Source organism: Cavia porcellus, unplaced genomic scaffold (genome assembly GCF_034190915.1).
Source record: "Cavia porcellus strain 051 isolate PalLab524CR breed Dunkin Hartley unplaced genomic scaffold, mCavPor4.1 scaffold_19, whole genome shotgun sequence".
Taxonomy (NCBI): domain Eukaryota; kingdom Metazoa; phylum Chordata; class Mammalia; order Rodentia; family Caviidae; genus Cavia; species Cavia porcellus.
The window spans coordinates 65,903,371-65,917,728 of record NW_026947502.1 but is presented as its reverse complement, the minus strand read 5'-3'; the positions used below and the strand labels follow the sequence as shown (position 1 = coordinate 65,917,728).

Sequence of the window (14,358 nt, the reverse complement as noted above, 5' to 3'; positions counted from 1 at the left end):
TATTCTCTTTAAATTTAAAACCAAAAAAGGAGGAAAAAAATAGTGGGAGTAAATGACAAAAGGAAAAGAAAAAAACAGAATTAAGGAAGAAAGATGAACAAAAACTAGGACTAATAGTGCACTTTAATAATCAGAACAGGCAAAGAATTACAATGATAACTCTGCAGCTTAATATAAGCCACTCATTAAACTGACAAAGAACTTACCAGTCAAGTAAGCACAACTGGATGCAAGATGAATTTTCTAAGGTAAGGTGTCTTCACAAAGCTGTGGAATAAAATTTGTCCTTTCTATTTAAAGACATTCCTTTATTGCTAAACAACTGATCTGAGAGGAAAGGAGCAAGCAGAAAGAAAAATAACAGGAGGATAAAAAAGAAAAGAATACATGCAATTCAGAACCCTCGCTCCCTGCGCCCTGACCTGCAGCTGCTGGGAGCTGTCGTTGAGGTTGTCCTCCCTCCTCCGGGCCTCCTCTAGCATCTGCGCACTCTTCTTCTTTTCCACTTGTTCCTTGTGCTTCAGATTTGCTACCTTCTTATTTTGGTCTTTCACTTGCCTATTGATACAGGAAGAAAAATCAAGCTCTTCATATAGGAAAGAATATGTTTAGAGACAACATCAGAAACAACAATGAATAGCTGGAAACTAAAGAATTCCTGGAGCAAAATTTTTCAACAATTCCAATTTTTTTTTCTATCAAGGTAGTAAACTGTATTTCAGCACATAGTTTTGAAGCACAATGAAATTACAGGTCCAAGGAGTTGGAGATCAGCTCACTGGTGTTAAGCACCTGCCTCTCAAGCGCAAGGTCATGAATTCAATCCCCAGTACAAAAAAAGAAAAAGAAAATACAGGTTCAAAACAACAAAAGCAGAAACCAAATCAAACATTTATGTTAGAAATTGTGGAAGCAGTTTTTTAACAAGAGTACACTGAAATATCAGTATGGCTGGTTAAGAAAGGTTCTAAAATATAACTCCAACTTTCAAACATTCACAGGTTCCATATAATGTATATGTGTATGAAAATGATGATATAAAGAACAAAGCAAGTTTTCTTCCACAGCTTGGTAAGAATTTCTCAGTGTAGGAAGACAGCTCAATAACATTCTATCTATTTCCAAAGCTCCTTTTTTACCTGTCTTATTTCAACAACTATCATTCTTTCACTGATAAGACTAATTTACCTATTAATCTTAAATTTTGTTTTCAAAGTACATCTGCTTTTATAAAAGCTTGATAGGGCTGGGGATTTAGCTCTGCGGCATAAGCACCTGCTTTGCAAGCAGGCAGTCGTGAGTTCGATCCCTGGTACCGATAAAAAAAGGAAAAAGACAAAAATAAATAAATAAAAGCTTGATAGTTTGCAAGGTGTAGAGCTTTATAAAATTAATGAATAAATTACTCTTTCCCCTCAGTGTTTGAGACTCAATCAGTAAAGGTAATGTAGTTTTGTTTTAATCCCCAGAATTTTTTATCACAATATAAAACAATATTTGGCAACTGTTTTAATCTATTCCCAAGGTAATTAGCATCTGGGTTGTTTCCACTTTCTTGCTACTATAAAGCTTCTAGGTATACTCTGAAGTTTTTCCAGCTCATAGACTTAGAAACTGAATTGCTAGGCTCTATATGTATTATGGAAAATTTATATTACTTTTCAAAAAGTTTTATTTACTCTCACTAGTAAGGTTAAACAGTGTCTGTTACATCTCTCCACATCCACTAATATTTAGTACTAACTTTCAGAATTTTGTCAATTTGGTAGATATCAAATAGTATCTGCTAGCTGGATGTGATGGCACATGCCTGTAATCCTAGTACTCCAGAGGTTGAGGCAAGAAGATCGCTGTAAATTCGAGGCCAGCTTCGGCCACAACATAAGTTCAAGGCTAGCCTACACTACAAAGTGAAACTTTGTCTCAAGAAGACCAAAAAAAAAAAAAAAAAAAAAAAAAAGTATCTCTTGAAAGTTTTAAAATGCATGCTGCTAACTACTGGGGTGGTTCAAGATCTTATGATAAGATATTGGCCACTACTCTTTCTACTTCTAGTGAAATATCTATAGAATCTCTTGGGTATTGTTTAATTAGAACTCCCTTTTTCTCCTTTTGGTTTTTACATGGTTTTATGTGGACTTGTATCAGTAACAATCTGAAGAAACTAGCTGTACTGAAAAAGAAGAGAGCAATACAGAATAAAAAATCTTATACAATGTGAGGTTTATAAAAACATTTTAAATAGTACAAAATACTTCAATCTGTAAGGAAAGTACATAATAATTAGTCTCATCTTACAATGAATTTCACTAGCTTCCATACTTATTCTCACTACCACAATGACCTCCTTGAGGACAAGTCCTTATTTACACACCTTCACAGATTGAGCTCAAGACACGACTTACAACACTTAGTCAACATTTACTACTAAAGTGTTTTGTTTTGTTTGGTTTTTGAGACAGGGTCTCATTCTAATTCAGGCTGGTCTTAAACTCACTACGTAGCCTAGTCCAGCCTCAGACTCAGTGATCCTCCTTCCTCAGCCTCCCAACTGCTAGAATTACAGGTGTGTGCCACCATGCCTGACTTAATGAAGTATTTTGAAAGAAGCTATTTTTTACACACTGATTCTTATAATGGCTTTACCAAACAATATTAATTAAGAAATATTTCTATTTACTCCATACTATTTTTGGAGATAGAGTAGTAAATGAAACAAAAATTTTCAGCTTTCACTGAGTTTACTGTCTACTGGAAAGATAAAAAGAAAAAAAAAAACAAAAAACAAACAGAGTAGGTGATGGTAAGTCCAAAGGAAAAAATAACAGTAACAAACAGGAGAGTACAGGTATGAGTGGGTAGATTGCAATTTTAAATAATGTGCTCAAAAAAGGCCACACTGTGAAGGAACATAAGAGAGAGGAGCTGAGGGAGTGAACCACAGCCACTCATATACAGAAGAGTACTCTACATGCAGGAAAGAGCAAATGCAAAGATCCTGAGACCTATGTGGCCCTGATTTGGTGAAGAAAAGACAGGATGCTGATGTAACTAGCTAGACCGAGGACCACTGTACTAGCACAGGAAGAGCAGGATGGGTCAAACCCTCCAGCAAGGGGTAGCAGGTATTTTTGTAAAGGGCCAGAGAATATTTTACATGGTCTGTGTCTGTCTCTCTTTTTCCTATCTTTTAAAAATGTAAAACCCATTGCTAGCCCTCAGTCAATATAAAAATAGGTTGCAACCAAGCTATACTCCTGCCAATCCCTTGCTACACAGTTTTATTGGTCACTAAAAACATCTTTGCATTAGTAAGTGATTCCTTGGCATCACAAAATACAGAGGAATAGCTTATAAAATCTAACAAGGGTAGCCTATTAAACACTCTGGTTTTTATCAACAGATAAAACTATTTAACTGTCTGATTTCAAATTTGTATTGAGTCTCAATTCAATTAGCAAATCCCTTAGAAAAAAGTTGATCTTCATTTATTCATTCTTCAAATACTTAAATGACCACCTATCAAGAGTTAAATACTTTGAAGGAAGAGAATAGAACATGAGCATTTAACCAAACTTACTTTTGAAAAGGGAAAGAGACAATATAACCTACCAAGGAAACATCTAGCATCTTAACGCTATGTGCTAGGAAGAAAGAAACAGGCAATGTAATGAGACACTGGTGTACAAAGACATTCAGCTATAATGGTCTGGGAAGATACACTGCTGAGAAACCACCAGAAAATTAGCCCTGTAGATATCTGGGAGAAGATGCAGAAAGAATCACAAATACACAGACTTTTAAGATAATAAAGTCTTGTTTTAAAAACTAATCAAAATATGGAGAAGGGAAGTAGTGGTGGGATTACAGAGGTGACAAGAGGTAAGATGCGAAGGAACTTTCCAAGTTTTGCTACCGAGTCTGTTATGGTTTGAATCTTGGTGTCCCCCTAAAGCCTCCTGCCCTCATGAAGGTGGCAGTCTAGTGTTTGTGACTGGTTCCCTGTTTAGTGCTGGGATTGGCAGTGTGAGTGCTGCACCCGCCCAGGAGTGGTGAGTAACCAGCAGAAAATATAAGTGGAAAGGAGGCATGCTTTCCTCTTTTTGCCATTTTGCCCTTGCTGTCTGCGGCCACCATGAACAGTTGCCCCTCAGTCATGCCCCTGCCTTGCAGCCAGCTGAGTACAGACTGAAATCTCAAAAACCTGTAAGTTAATAAAGCTTTCCTTGCTTCAATTTGGGCTTCAGGTATTTTGTCTCAGCAATGAGAGAAAAGTAGCCAAGACAGAATCTCAATTTTACTTTGAGGATAACAGGAAATCACAGCAAGGTGAGGCAACATATATTTTAAGTTTAAGAGTTCAGTATAGCTGTTGGAGAAATGAGACTAGCAGAAGAGCAAGATGCTAAAGTAAAAACATTAGTTACTGCAGGAGTGTGAACCAGAGACAATGGTTCACAGGCAGAGAGTTGATGCAGTAGACGAACTCCAGAGGCCTTGTCTCATCTTGTCTCCTCTTTTGTCTGTGTGTGTGTGTGTGTGTGTGTGTGTGCGCGCGCACGCATATGTGTTTTGTTTTCTGAGACAGAATCTGATCATGTAGTCCAAGCTGTCCTTGAACTCATGGCAATATTCCTGCCTCAGCCTCTCAAATGCCAGGATTACAGGCATGTGCCACCATGCCCATCTAAGCTCCAGTGCTATTTTCAAGGTGTGATAGGATTTACTGATAGATATAACAGAGTGTAGGAAAGGAGAAGAATCACAGATTACTTCGTTATAACCTACCACAGCAATGAATAAACTCTGATACTATTACTGAGCTGGGAAGACTAAGGAAGAAGAGGTTTAGAAAAAGGAGGGCAAGATCAAGAGATCTGGTGCATATTGATAATCCCACCTACTTAGAAGCTGAGGCAGGAGGATTCCAGGTACAAAGCTAGCCTGAACTAAGACTCTGTCTCAAAATAAAAAATAAAAAGACCTGGGGCTACAGTATTCCTGGGATCATTGCTAGTTACACACATACACCTACATCCACAAAACAAAGAGATCTACTCTGCAGCAAAGTAAGTCTGATATTAAGTACATTATGTAAATAATTACCATTTTATTCTGGGGTGTCTCAGTGAATGATTAGTACTGAAAAAATATAAAGCTGAAAGCTATCTTTTGAGAAGGTACACATGAAAGAAGTTATATGTAGGTGCTGGGGATTTAGCTCAGCAGCATAAGCGATAAGCGCCTGCCTTGCAAGCGCGTGGTCGTGAGTTCAATCCCTGGTACCAGTAAAAAAAAAAAGAAGTTATATGTAAAAAGGTTGAAAATGAAGCTCTGTATGGTCTATGTCACTTATAGCAGAGTTTTCAATGACATAAACAGCCTCTGTGTCACTTATGGCAGAGTTTTCAATGACATAAACAGCCTCTAGCAGCATATCGCTATAGGTTCACCACCATTGGCATAGAATGATACTAAGTAAGAAGGGGACACAGAAATGACTTTTGGATCCTGCAAAATATATACTACTGATAATAGCAATAACAGCATTCTCAGAGGAACAGTGAAAACAGAAGTCTGGTTAGAGAAACTTCAAAAAAGGTGAGGAAATGTGAACTATAATTTCAGGGGTTTTTTTGAAATATAAAGATCTACTGTGAAAGAAAAGAGAAAAATGAGCTGGTAACTAGAAGGCACATCAAATAAAGGGAAAGACTACTAAAGATGGAGGGTGGAATTGTGATAATACACCAGGAGACGGTAGAAATGTCACCATAAGAAAGAGAAAAGGGTCTTTTATATAGAAATAGTATTTTAAAATTGCAAAAAATGGAACAGGTTTAAAAGAAAAACAGGCAAAATTTTCTTTAAGAATGGTGGCACTTCCAAAGGAACAAGCAAAGAACATAAGTAACAGACCCAATAGGTAGCATCAGCTTTCTCAGTATAACGTGAGACAAAGCCAACAACTTAAGAGTGGAAGGGAAGGGATTCTACAGATTTGACAAGAACAGAGTATGATACAGTCGTCTCAGAAAATAGGATATCAAATTTAATTGCCAGTTTTATTTAGGATTGAGTGCAGAATCAGAAACCATAGCTGGCATATAAATGTTATTGTCTGTTCCCTGCACAGGGTCAAAATAAGAACAAGGGCTGGGGATTTAGCTCAGAGGCTTAAGGTAGGCATGAGGTCATGAGTTCAATACCCAGTACCAAAAAAGACACACACACACAAAATACAGAATTGCTAAACTGTTAAAATCAATGTGTAAAGCCTAACAAAATGAGGCTGGGGGAAGTGGCAAATGCTTGTAATCTAAGCACTCTAGAGGCTCAGGCATGGGGATCACTGTGAGTTCAAGGCCTGAGCTACAAAGTGAATTCAAGGCCTGTCTCAAAAGGACCAAAAAATCAAAACAACAGCAACAATAAAAACTGAGGATGTGATACAATGTTATGCCTGTATCATGCCAAGAAATAGTGAAGTGTGGTACAGAAAGACCAAAAAAAAAAAAAAACAACACAAAAAAAGAAAGAAAACTTCTGCTTTAGGCTTTCAAACTTATAACAGATTAAGTACACTGTTAACTATTTTACCCTTACTGAATAATACATCTAAAAAAAATAAGAATCCAAACCTAAAACTATCAGAAGAAAAGAAATTATAAAGACCAGAAAAGACAATAAAATTAGTATGGAAAGATCAATGAATCTAATTTTCTAAAAGATATAAAAGACTGAAAAATCCTTACCCAAACTGACCAAAACAGAAAAGAGATCCAAATCAGTGTAATCAGAAATGAAAAAGTTAAAATTAAAACACATACCAGTGAAAACTCAAAGAATAAAACAAAAAACTACTATCCCAACTTAAATTCCAATGAATTGGAGAATCTGGAACAAATAAGTAAATTCTGAAACACATATGACTCATCAAAATTGAACCAATCAAATAAAAACACTGAACAGACTAGAAACAGGCAAAGGGAAGCAGTAATAAAATTATCAACAAAGGAAAGTCCAGGACCCAACTGGCTCACTACTGAATTTTCCTATGCTTTCAAGAAGAACTAATTTCAATACTCCTTGGCTAAAATGGTTATCACAGCGGATGGTGAACAGAGAAGCCTCTGAAGGGGTAGGGTGGGAATGGGGCAAGGGGGAATGACTTAAATATTCATAAATTATAAAGTTAAGCAGAAAAACCAGTGACTTGACCCTACTGAGAAACATGCTGGAATGAAAACAGCTTTAGGGCAAAAACCAATGACCTGCCACACTCAGCAGGAAAGTCAGGGCAGGACTCCAAATTCACACACAATAAACTAAGTATGGGAGCAAAATAAGAGTTAGGAGAGGCTCATATGGCCCAATTCAGTGGGCCATAAAAAGAAACCATGTGGGCCAGACATATAGTACAGCAGCACAGTGCCTGCCTGGCAAGTACAAGGTTCAGTTCCCATAACAAAAAAAAAAAAAAAAAAAAAAAAAAGAGAAGAGAAGAGAAGAGAAAAGACAAGAAAAACCACACATTCAAACATGTAGAGAAAACTTTTGTACTCATGGGTCTCTTTTTTTTTCCGTGGTTATTTGGGGATTTTTCTTTTCGAGACAGGATCATGCTCTTCGGTTCAGGATGGTCTTAAACTCACTATGTAGCACAGGCTGGCCTCAACCTCTTGAGTGATGGTATTACAGGTGTGCACCTTAACACCTCATTCAGGATTTTTCTTTTTTCTGTTCTTTTGCTTTGGCGGGGGGCGAGGGGGGAAGCCAGGGTCTCACTATGCAGTTCAGGTTGGCCTCAAATTTATAACACTCCTCCTGCCTCAGCCTCCACAGTGCTGGGATTCCAGGTCTGTGCCACCATGCCCTGCTAATCTGTTTCATTTTTCTCTTCATTTCTTGTTTTTTTCTATTATCTTATCTAATTCTTTTAATTCTCTCTTACTCTTTATTGCAGTCCTGATCTTACTTTCCTTACATTCTTTTATTTTTCAAAAATCACTTTTGTCAATTTCCTTCCCCCTCTATTTTTATCACCATTTTAATACAGTAAACTGTATTAATTTTTAGATATTCAGTTGACTCTATACTGTTGTTGCATTCTGTTGTTCTTCCTTTAACAAATATGTATTGTATGTCAATATTTGATTTGTCTTTGTTTCTAGATTATTAGTGGAGATCTATTTTCTGTTGTTAATAGGTAGCACAGTGATACATATTGATTCTTAGGGTATGTCAACATCTATGTTTTTGTTGTGCTTTTTTGAACTGTGTTATTGTTGCTGATTCCTTTGTTATCACCAGTAGTGGCAGTAATTGGTATTTATGGTATACTAATATCTACTTTTTATCCAACTTTAATGCAGTACATTTCTAGAAACTGTATGCTGAGCTAATTACATAATATATGTCTCTCACCAAATTAACAGAGGTGGGTGGTTGGATCTTGGGGAAGAGGCAAGAGCCTACAGTAAGCTGTGCTGATCATCAGAAAAGCAAACATTACAAGAGCTCTCCATACTACCAAAAAAGTATTTTCAGTTGAATTGGCCCTTAAACCTCAGATCAGAACAAAAAAAGAACAGAACCACAAGAACACAAGGGAACAAACAGTATCCAAAACATGCCATCTTCCCTAAGGCTGATCCATGGGACATTAATGGAGAAGAGATCAAAAGCTGAATTATACGATATGAAAAAGAACAAACAAAACAAATCAATAAACTGCTTTGTGATAATATAGATACACAGATAATACAGCTACACAGACAACAGACTTAATAAAGTGGTCAGTGAGCTTAAAGAAGACACCAATAAAAAGTAAATTGAGCTAAAAGAAATAATGTAAATCATTAATGATCAATTCACCACAAGACTAGAGTCAAAAAAAAAGGTATTGAAATGGTACCAGAGATGAACAATTTTACTGTTAACAATGGGCAACAGAAGTGACCAATGTGAGCACAGAGTGTCAAAACTAGAAGACAGGCATAATTCAAGTGACCATCTATGTACTCAGAGACATCATAAAAAAAAGACATCATGGAAAATGGATCCAACAGCTGCTAAATAACACAAAAACACTAATATTAAATGGAATTAATAAGAAATGGCATGAATGGCACAAAAAACCTGCTTACAAAAATTATAGCAGGGAACTTTCCAAACACAGGCAAAGAATTTAACTTAGTCAAGGAGGAATATACAACCCCAAACAGTCACAGTCAGAAAATAACTTCTCAATGAAACATAACAGTCAAAATACCAGAAATCCATGATAAGGACAGAAATTTAAAAGCTGTTAGAAAATGGTGACCAATCTCTTATAAAGGTAAATACATTAGAATTACAGCAGACTTGTCAACACAAAACGAAAGGACAAGAAAGCATGAAATGAAATATTTCAAACCCCAAAACAAACGATTTTCAACTATCTTCTGAAATTAATGGAAAAATAAGGTATTTCATTCATGACCACAAAACCAGTTTTCCAACATAATTTCCAGGATACCCTAGAGACAATGAAGGCAATTGTACCCAAAAGTCTAATGGAAGAAATAAAACAGACAAGGGGAGGAAACATCAAGTAGTGAACAAAAAAGTAATCAGCAAAAGCAAACTAATACAATGACAGACTTAAGAGAATAATTTTGAGTAATAACTCTTCACTTGAATGGTCTCAAATTTGTAAATGAAAGACACAGACTGGCACACTGAACCAAAAACTAAAACCCAGTGGTATGTTACATATAATGAATGCATGCAATCCAAAAATAAATTCATAGACTAAAACCAATAGTAAAAACAATAATCCAGGTCAGAAGGCTTGCTTCCTAGCATGGGAAGGGAGATGCAGCCAGATACCCCCTGTGCATCCACAGGCCGCCCCATTGGAGATACTTGCTTCTTTTGGACAGCCAGTGCCCACCAGGACAATCAGACAGACACACCCTTGTGTACCTGCCAAAATTGGGGGAGCCCTGGTGTAGACATGCAGGCTGAAACATCCCACCACCATGTACACCAAGCCATCAGGGAAGCCCAGACATGCCCTGCTATCTTTCCTGAGAATTGGGATTCAGAGAAACCTAGGTGTCTGTCCCACTGCCTTATGGCATGGAGGAGGAGCCAATGTGAGAAGTGCCTAGGACTCCACAACTGGCTTGTTGGGAAGAACCCAGGAGAAAGTCAAGAGAAAGGAGCAAAAGACCATCTCAAACCTCTAGACTACACAGAACTAGTCTGGGAGATACAGTCATAGAAGAAAATGGAAGTCACACCTGACATCTGTGAGAGAAAGCAAGCAAAATAGAGAAGCGTGAGACTGCAAAAGTAATCAGATCAGAAATAATGTCTCAGATAAAAGAAAAATTACACACATAATGAAAGATTTACTGTGCACATCTAAAGAAGACACAGATTAAAACAAAAGAGGAACATAGGAATATGATGGAAACCTTGAATGAACAATAAAGGAAGGAATTACAATGTATGAAACAGATTCAAAGAGACATCCAGGAAATTAAAAACTCAATCAAAAGCTGGCAAAACCACTTACTTGAAAGAGACTGAAGACAGAATTTTAGACCTTGAAGACAGGATCACAGCTGGCGATCAGATAAGGAACAATTTCTAAAAATAAGAAGGAACCAGGAAATAACAATTCAATGGTTGAAAGATGATGCAAAGAAAAATAATTTGAGTGGTAGCTATCAGTGAAGAAGCAGGGATCAACACAAATGAAATAAAAAGTCTATTTACAGAAATAATAACAGAAAACTTCCTAAACATAGGAAAAGGATCTGGCATACAGATAAGCAAGGCATACAGAGCTCCAACTAGCCATAACCAAAATAAATCTACACTCATACAATAATCAAGAGCTCAGAAATTCAGTACAAGAACAGAACATTAAAAACAGAGAAAAGAAACAGATCTCTTATAAAGGAAAATCTATCAGAATCATGGCAACACAAATCATCAAGAGTTTGGAGTGAAGTGTTTCAAGTCTTGAAGAAAACAATTTCCAACCCAGAATCATATATCCTGTAAAACTATCTTTCAAAATCAATGGAAAAATAAAATACTTCCATGATAAAGCACAACTGAAGCAATTCATGACCACCAAACCAACTCCACAGAGTGCTGAAAGATATTCTAGAGAGAGATAAAGATGACCACGGTTCCAGGAACAGCAGCAGAGGAGGAGCGCCAAATAGAACAGATAATTGAATGAAGGGGAAAAGTGGAGGGACAGGGCCAGGGATTTAGCTCAATGCTTAAGCACCTGCCTGGCAAGCATGAGGTAATGAGTTCAAACCCTGGTACCAAAAAAAAAAAAAAAAAAAGAAAGAAAGAAAGAAAGAAAAGAAAAGGGCCAACAGCAGGAGGATAGCATAGTAGAGATGAACCAATACATGCCAGTTGTAACCATTAATGTAAATGGTCTCAATTCGCCAATAAAAACAAACATAGGGTGAGTGGATCAAGAACAAGATCCATCAATTTAACTGGAAAGGAAGAAAACTCAAAGGAGAGAAAACAATTGTTCTGTGTGACAGGAGACCAGAAAAAAGCAAGGGTAACTTGCCCATCAACCGCAGAATGGATAAGAAAGATACAGTACTTTCATACAATGAAAAGCTATCCATCTACAAAGTAGGATAATCTCAAGGCTCTTGTAGGTAAATAAATGCAACTAGAAAACACACTCATGGATGAAATAGTTTGGTCTCATGCAAGCAAACACTGAGTTATCTCCCTACATAAAAAACTGAAGGAGTTAGTGGGATCCAAAAAGCGTAATAGATATTATGAAAGAGTTAGGGAAGGAAATACTTAAAAAGGGAAAGTAGTAACCAACGTTAATTTCCTACTATCTTGTTTACAATTCTTATATCGTTTTCATACTTTTGTTAGGTTTGGTTTTATTGTCTTGTTTTGTTAGATTTTACTGTGTCTGAAGATATCGGCAGCTATTTTGAAAAAAATGAGACAATATGGTAGTCGTTGATTTCCTATTATCTTGTTTTTTGAAGTCTTGTACTGCTTTCATTCTTTTATATTGATTGGTTTTATTCTACTTTTTGTTTCATTTTATTATGTGTAAAGTTATGGACAGCTATTTTGAAGAAAATAAGAGACATTATAGCAGCCATCGTTGATATCCTATTATCTTATTTTAAAGTCCTGTAATGCTTTCCTTCTTTTGTTTGGTTTTATTCTATTTTGTCTCATTTGATTTATTGTGTGTGATGGTATGGAGAGTTATTCTGAAGAAAATGAGAGACATTATGCATTATGGATATATATATCCATATATATTGCATATTGCAGATAAGCAAGGCATACAGAACTCCAACTAGCCATAACCAAAATAAATCTACACTCATACAATAACCAAGAGCTCAGAAATTCAGTACAAGAACAGAATATTAAAAACAGAGAAAAGAAACAAATCTCTTATAAAGAAAAATCTATCAGAATCATGGCAACACAAACCATCAAGAGTTTGGAGTGAATTGCATATATATATGCAATTCAAGCACAACTTCATAAAACAAGTATCACCAGACCAGATATAAAAAATCAGATAACAATAAAATTATACTCGGGGACTTTAATACCTATCACAAATGGAGAGATCTTCTAGATTTATTACTATATTATTTTGCTGTTGTTCATTTCTTTTTGTCCTTATCAGAACTCCAACTGCACGAGAATAAATACCAAGAATCACCAAATAGAATTACATCGCATTTTAAGACTTCTGCACAGAAAGGAAACAATCAACAGACTCAACAGACAACCTATAAAACAGAAAAAGTGATTTGCCAGATTTTTTTTTTTTTTTTGGCTAGGACTAATATCTAAAATAAATGAATAACAACAACAACAACAAAACTAACTCCACCAAAGGCAAAGGACTCAATCAAAAAAATGGGCAAATAAACCAAATGAACATTTCTCCAAAAAAGAAATGTCCCATATGTACATTAAAAAAAAGTTCAACATTGTCTTAGTTACTTTTCTCATTGCTGAGACAAAATGCCCGGCACAGGAGGCTCATAGTTTGTAAAGATTTCAGTGCATAGTTGGCTTGCTCAAAGGCAGAATGACATGGAAGGGAGGCATCACACAGTAGAAACAGTTCATAGCAGGCAGAAGGCACCAAATCAGCAAAGTAAAAAGCAGTAAGTCACTATAACAGATCTCTTTCTGTTACTTATATTCTATCCAGGCTACATACCCTTAAGGCAAGTAGCACTCACACCCACGCAGGAGTTTCCCTTTATTCAGTCCAAGAACTAAACCAAACCAATAAATGAACTAATTTAGTTAACACACACTCTTGATTCCAGAATTACACACTCTAGATTTAGTCATCTATGAAAAGCCCACATTTGACCACATAAGGCTTCCAGGCAACATCTAGACACAAGTCATAATATATATCTTTTGCCATTAGGGGAATATAAATAAAAAAACTCTTGGATTCCATCTCACCATAGAGCACAAAAAACAAGAAATGTTGACGTGAATGTGGAAGAAAAAGAAAAAGGAATCCTTCTACAATGCTGGTGGGAAATAAAAACACTACAGAAATCAGCATGAAGATACCTCAGAATACTAAAAATAAACATTCTGTTTAGCCCAAATATACCTCTCCTAAGTATATTTCTGAATTACAGTTATCCTACTCATTACACATGTACTCATTTTTCTAGCATCACAGCTTGCAATAGCTAAGCTCTGAAAACGGCCCTGTTGTGCATCAACCAGCAAGTGAATGAAAAAAATGTGGTATATACACAACACTCAAATTTTATTTTAGCCATAAAGAAGAAGAAATTCATGTCACAGAAAAATGGATATATTTAAGTGAAATAAGTCAGACACAAAATGTTAAATATCATTTATAGGAGAAAACAAAAATATAAGCAGTAAAATAAAGAAAAACTAGTACTAGAAAACAGAGAGGACAATTTTTGGACAGAGACAAGAGGCCCATCAGAAGGGGTAGATGTAGTATAGGGAAAATGGGACTGAAAATGATCAAGATATGATATATAAACATACAATTCCCCAAAACAAATGTTAACATTCTATTATCAAATGTAAATATTATATATATCAAACATAAAGCAATGAAAATAGCAGAGCAATACTATGTGTATACACTGTTACTGGATGTCAGTTAAGATTTCCTCATCTTTCTCCTGAACTACACTCAAATTACTATTATTATATAACAATAGTAGTTGGAAAAATAGTTTCTATGAAAGTATAATCCTGTAAATCAAGTTGATATGAAGTTTGTTAACTCTTGTTTCCTTGCCTCACCCTCTA

At 36.0% G+C, this 14,358-nt stretch overlaps 1 protein-coding gene across 11 annotated transcripts in view; it reads right to left on the bottom strand.

Moving 5' to 3' along the window:
- Erc1 (ELKS/RAB6-interacting/CAST family member 1) overlaps positions 1–14,358 on the bottom strand; it is a 521,572-nt gene that overhangs the window by 263,754 nt on the left and 243,460 nt on the right. For all 11 annotated transcript variants that reach the window (XM_063231309.1, XM_063231311.1, XM_003463708.4 and 8 more), the window contains one exon: positions 423–558. In XM_063231309.1, the coding sequence (XP_063087379.1) occupies positions 423–558 (136 nt within the window). The remainder of the gene's footprint in view (positions 1–422; positions 559–14,358) is intronic.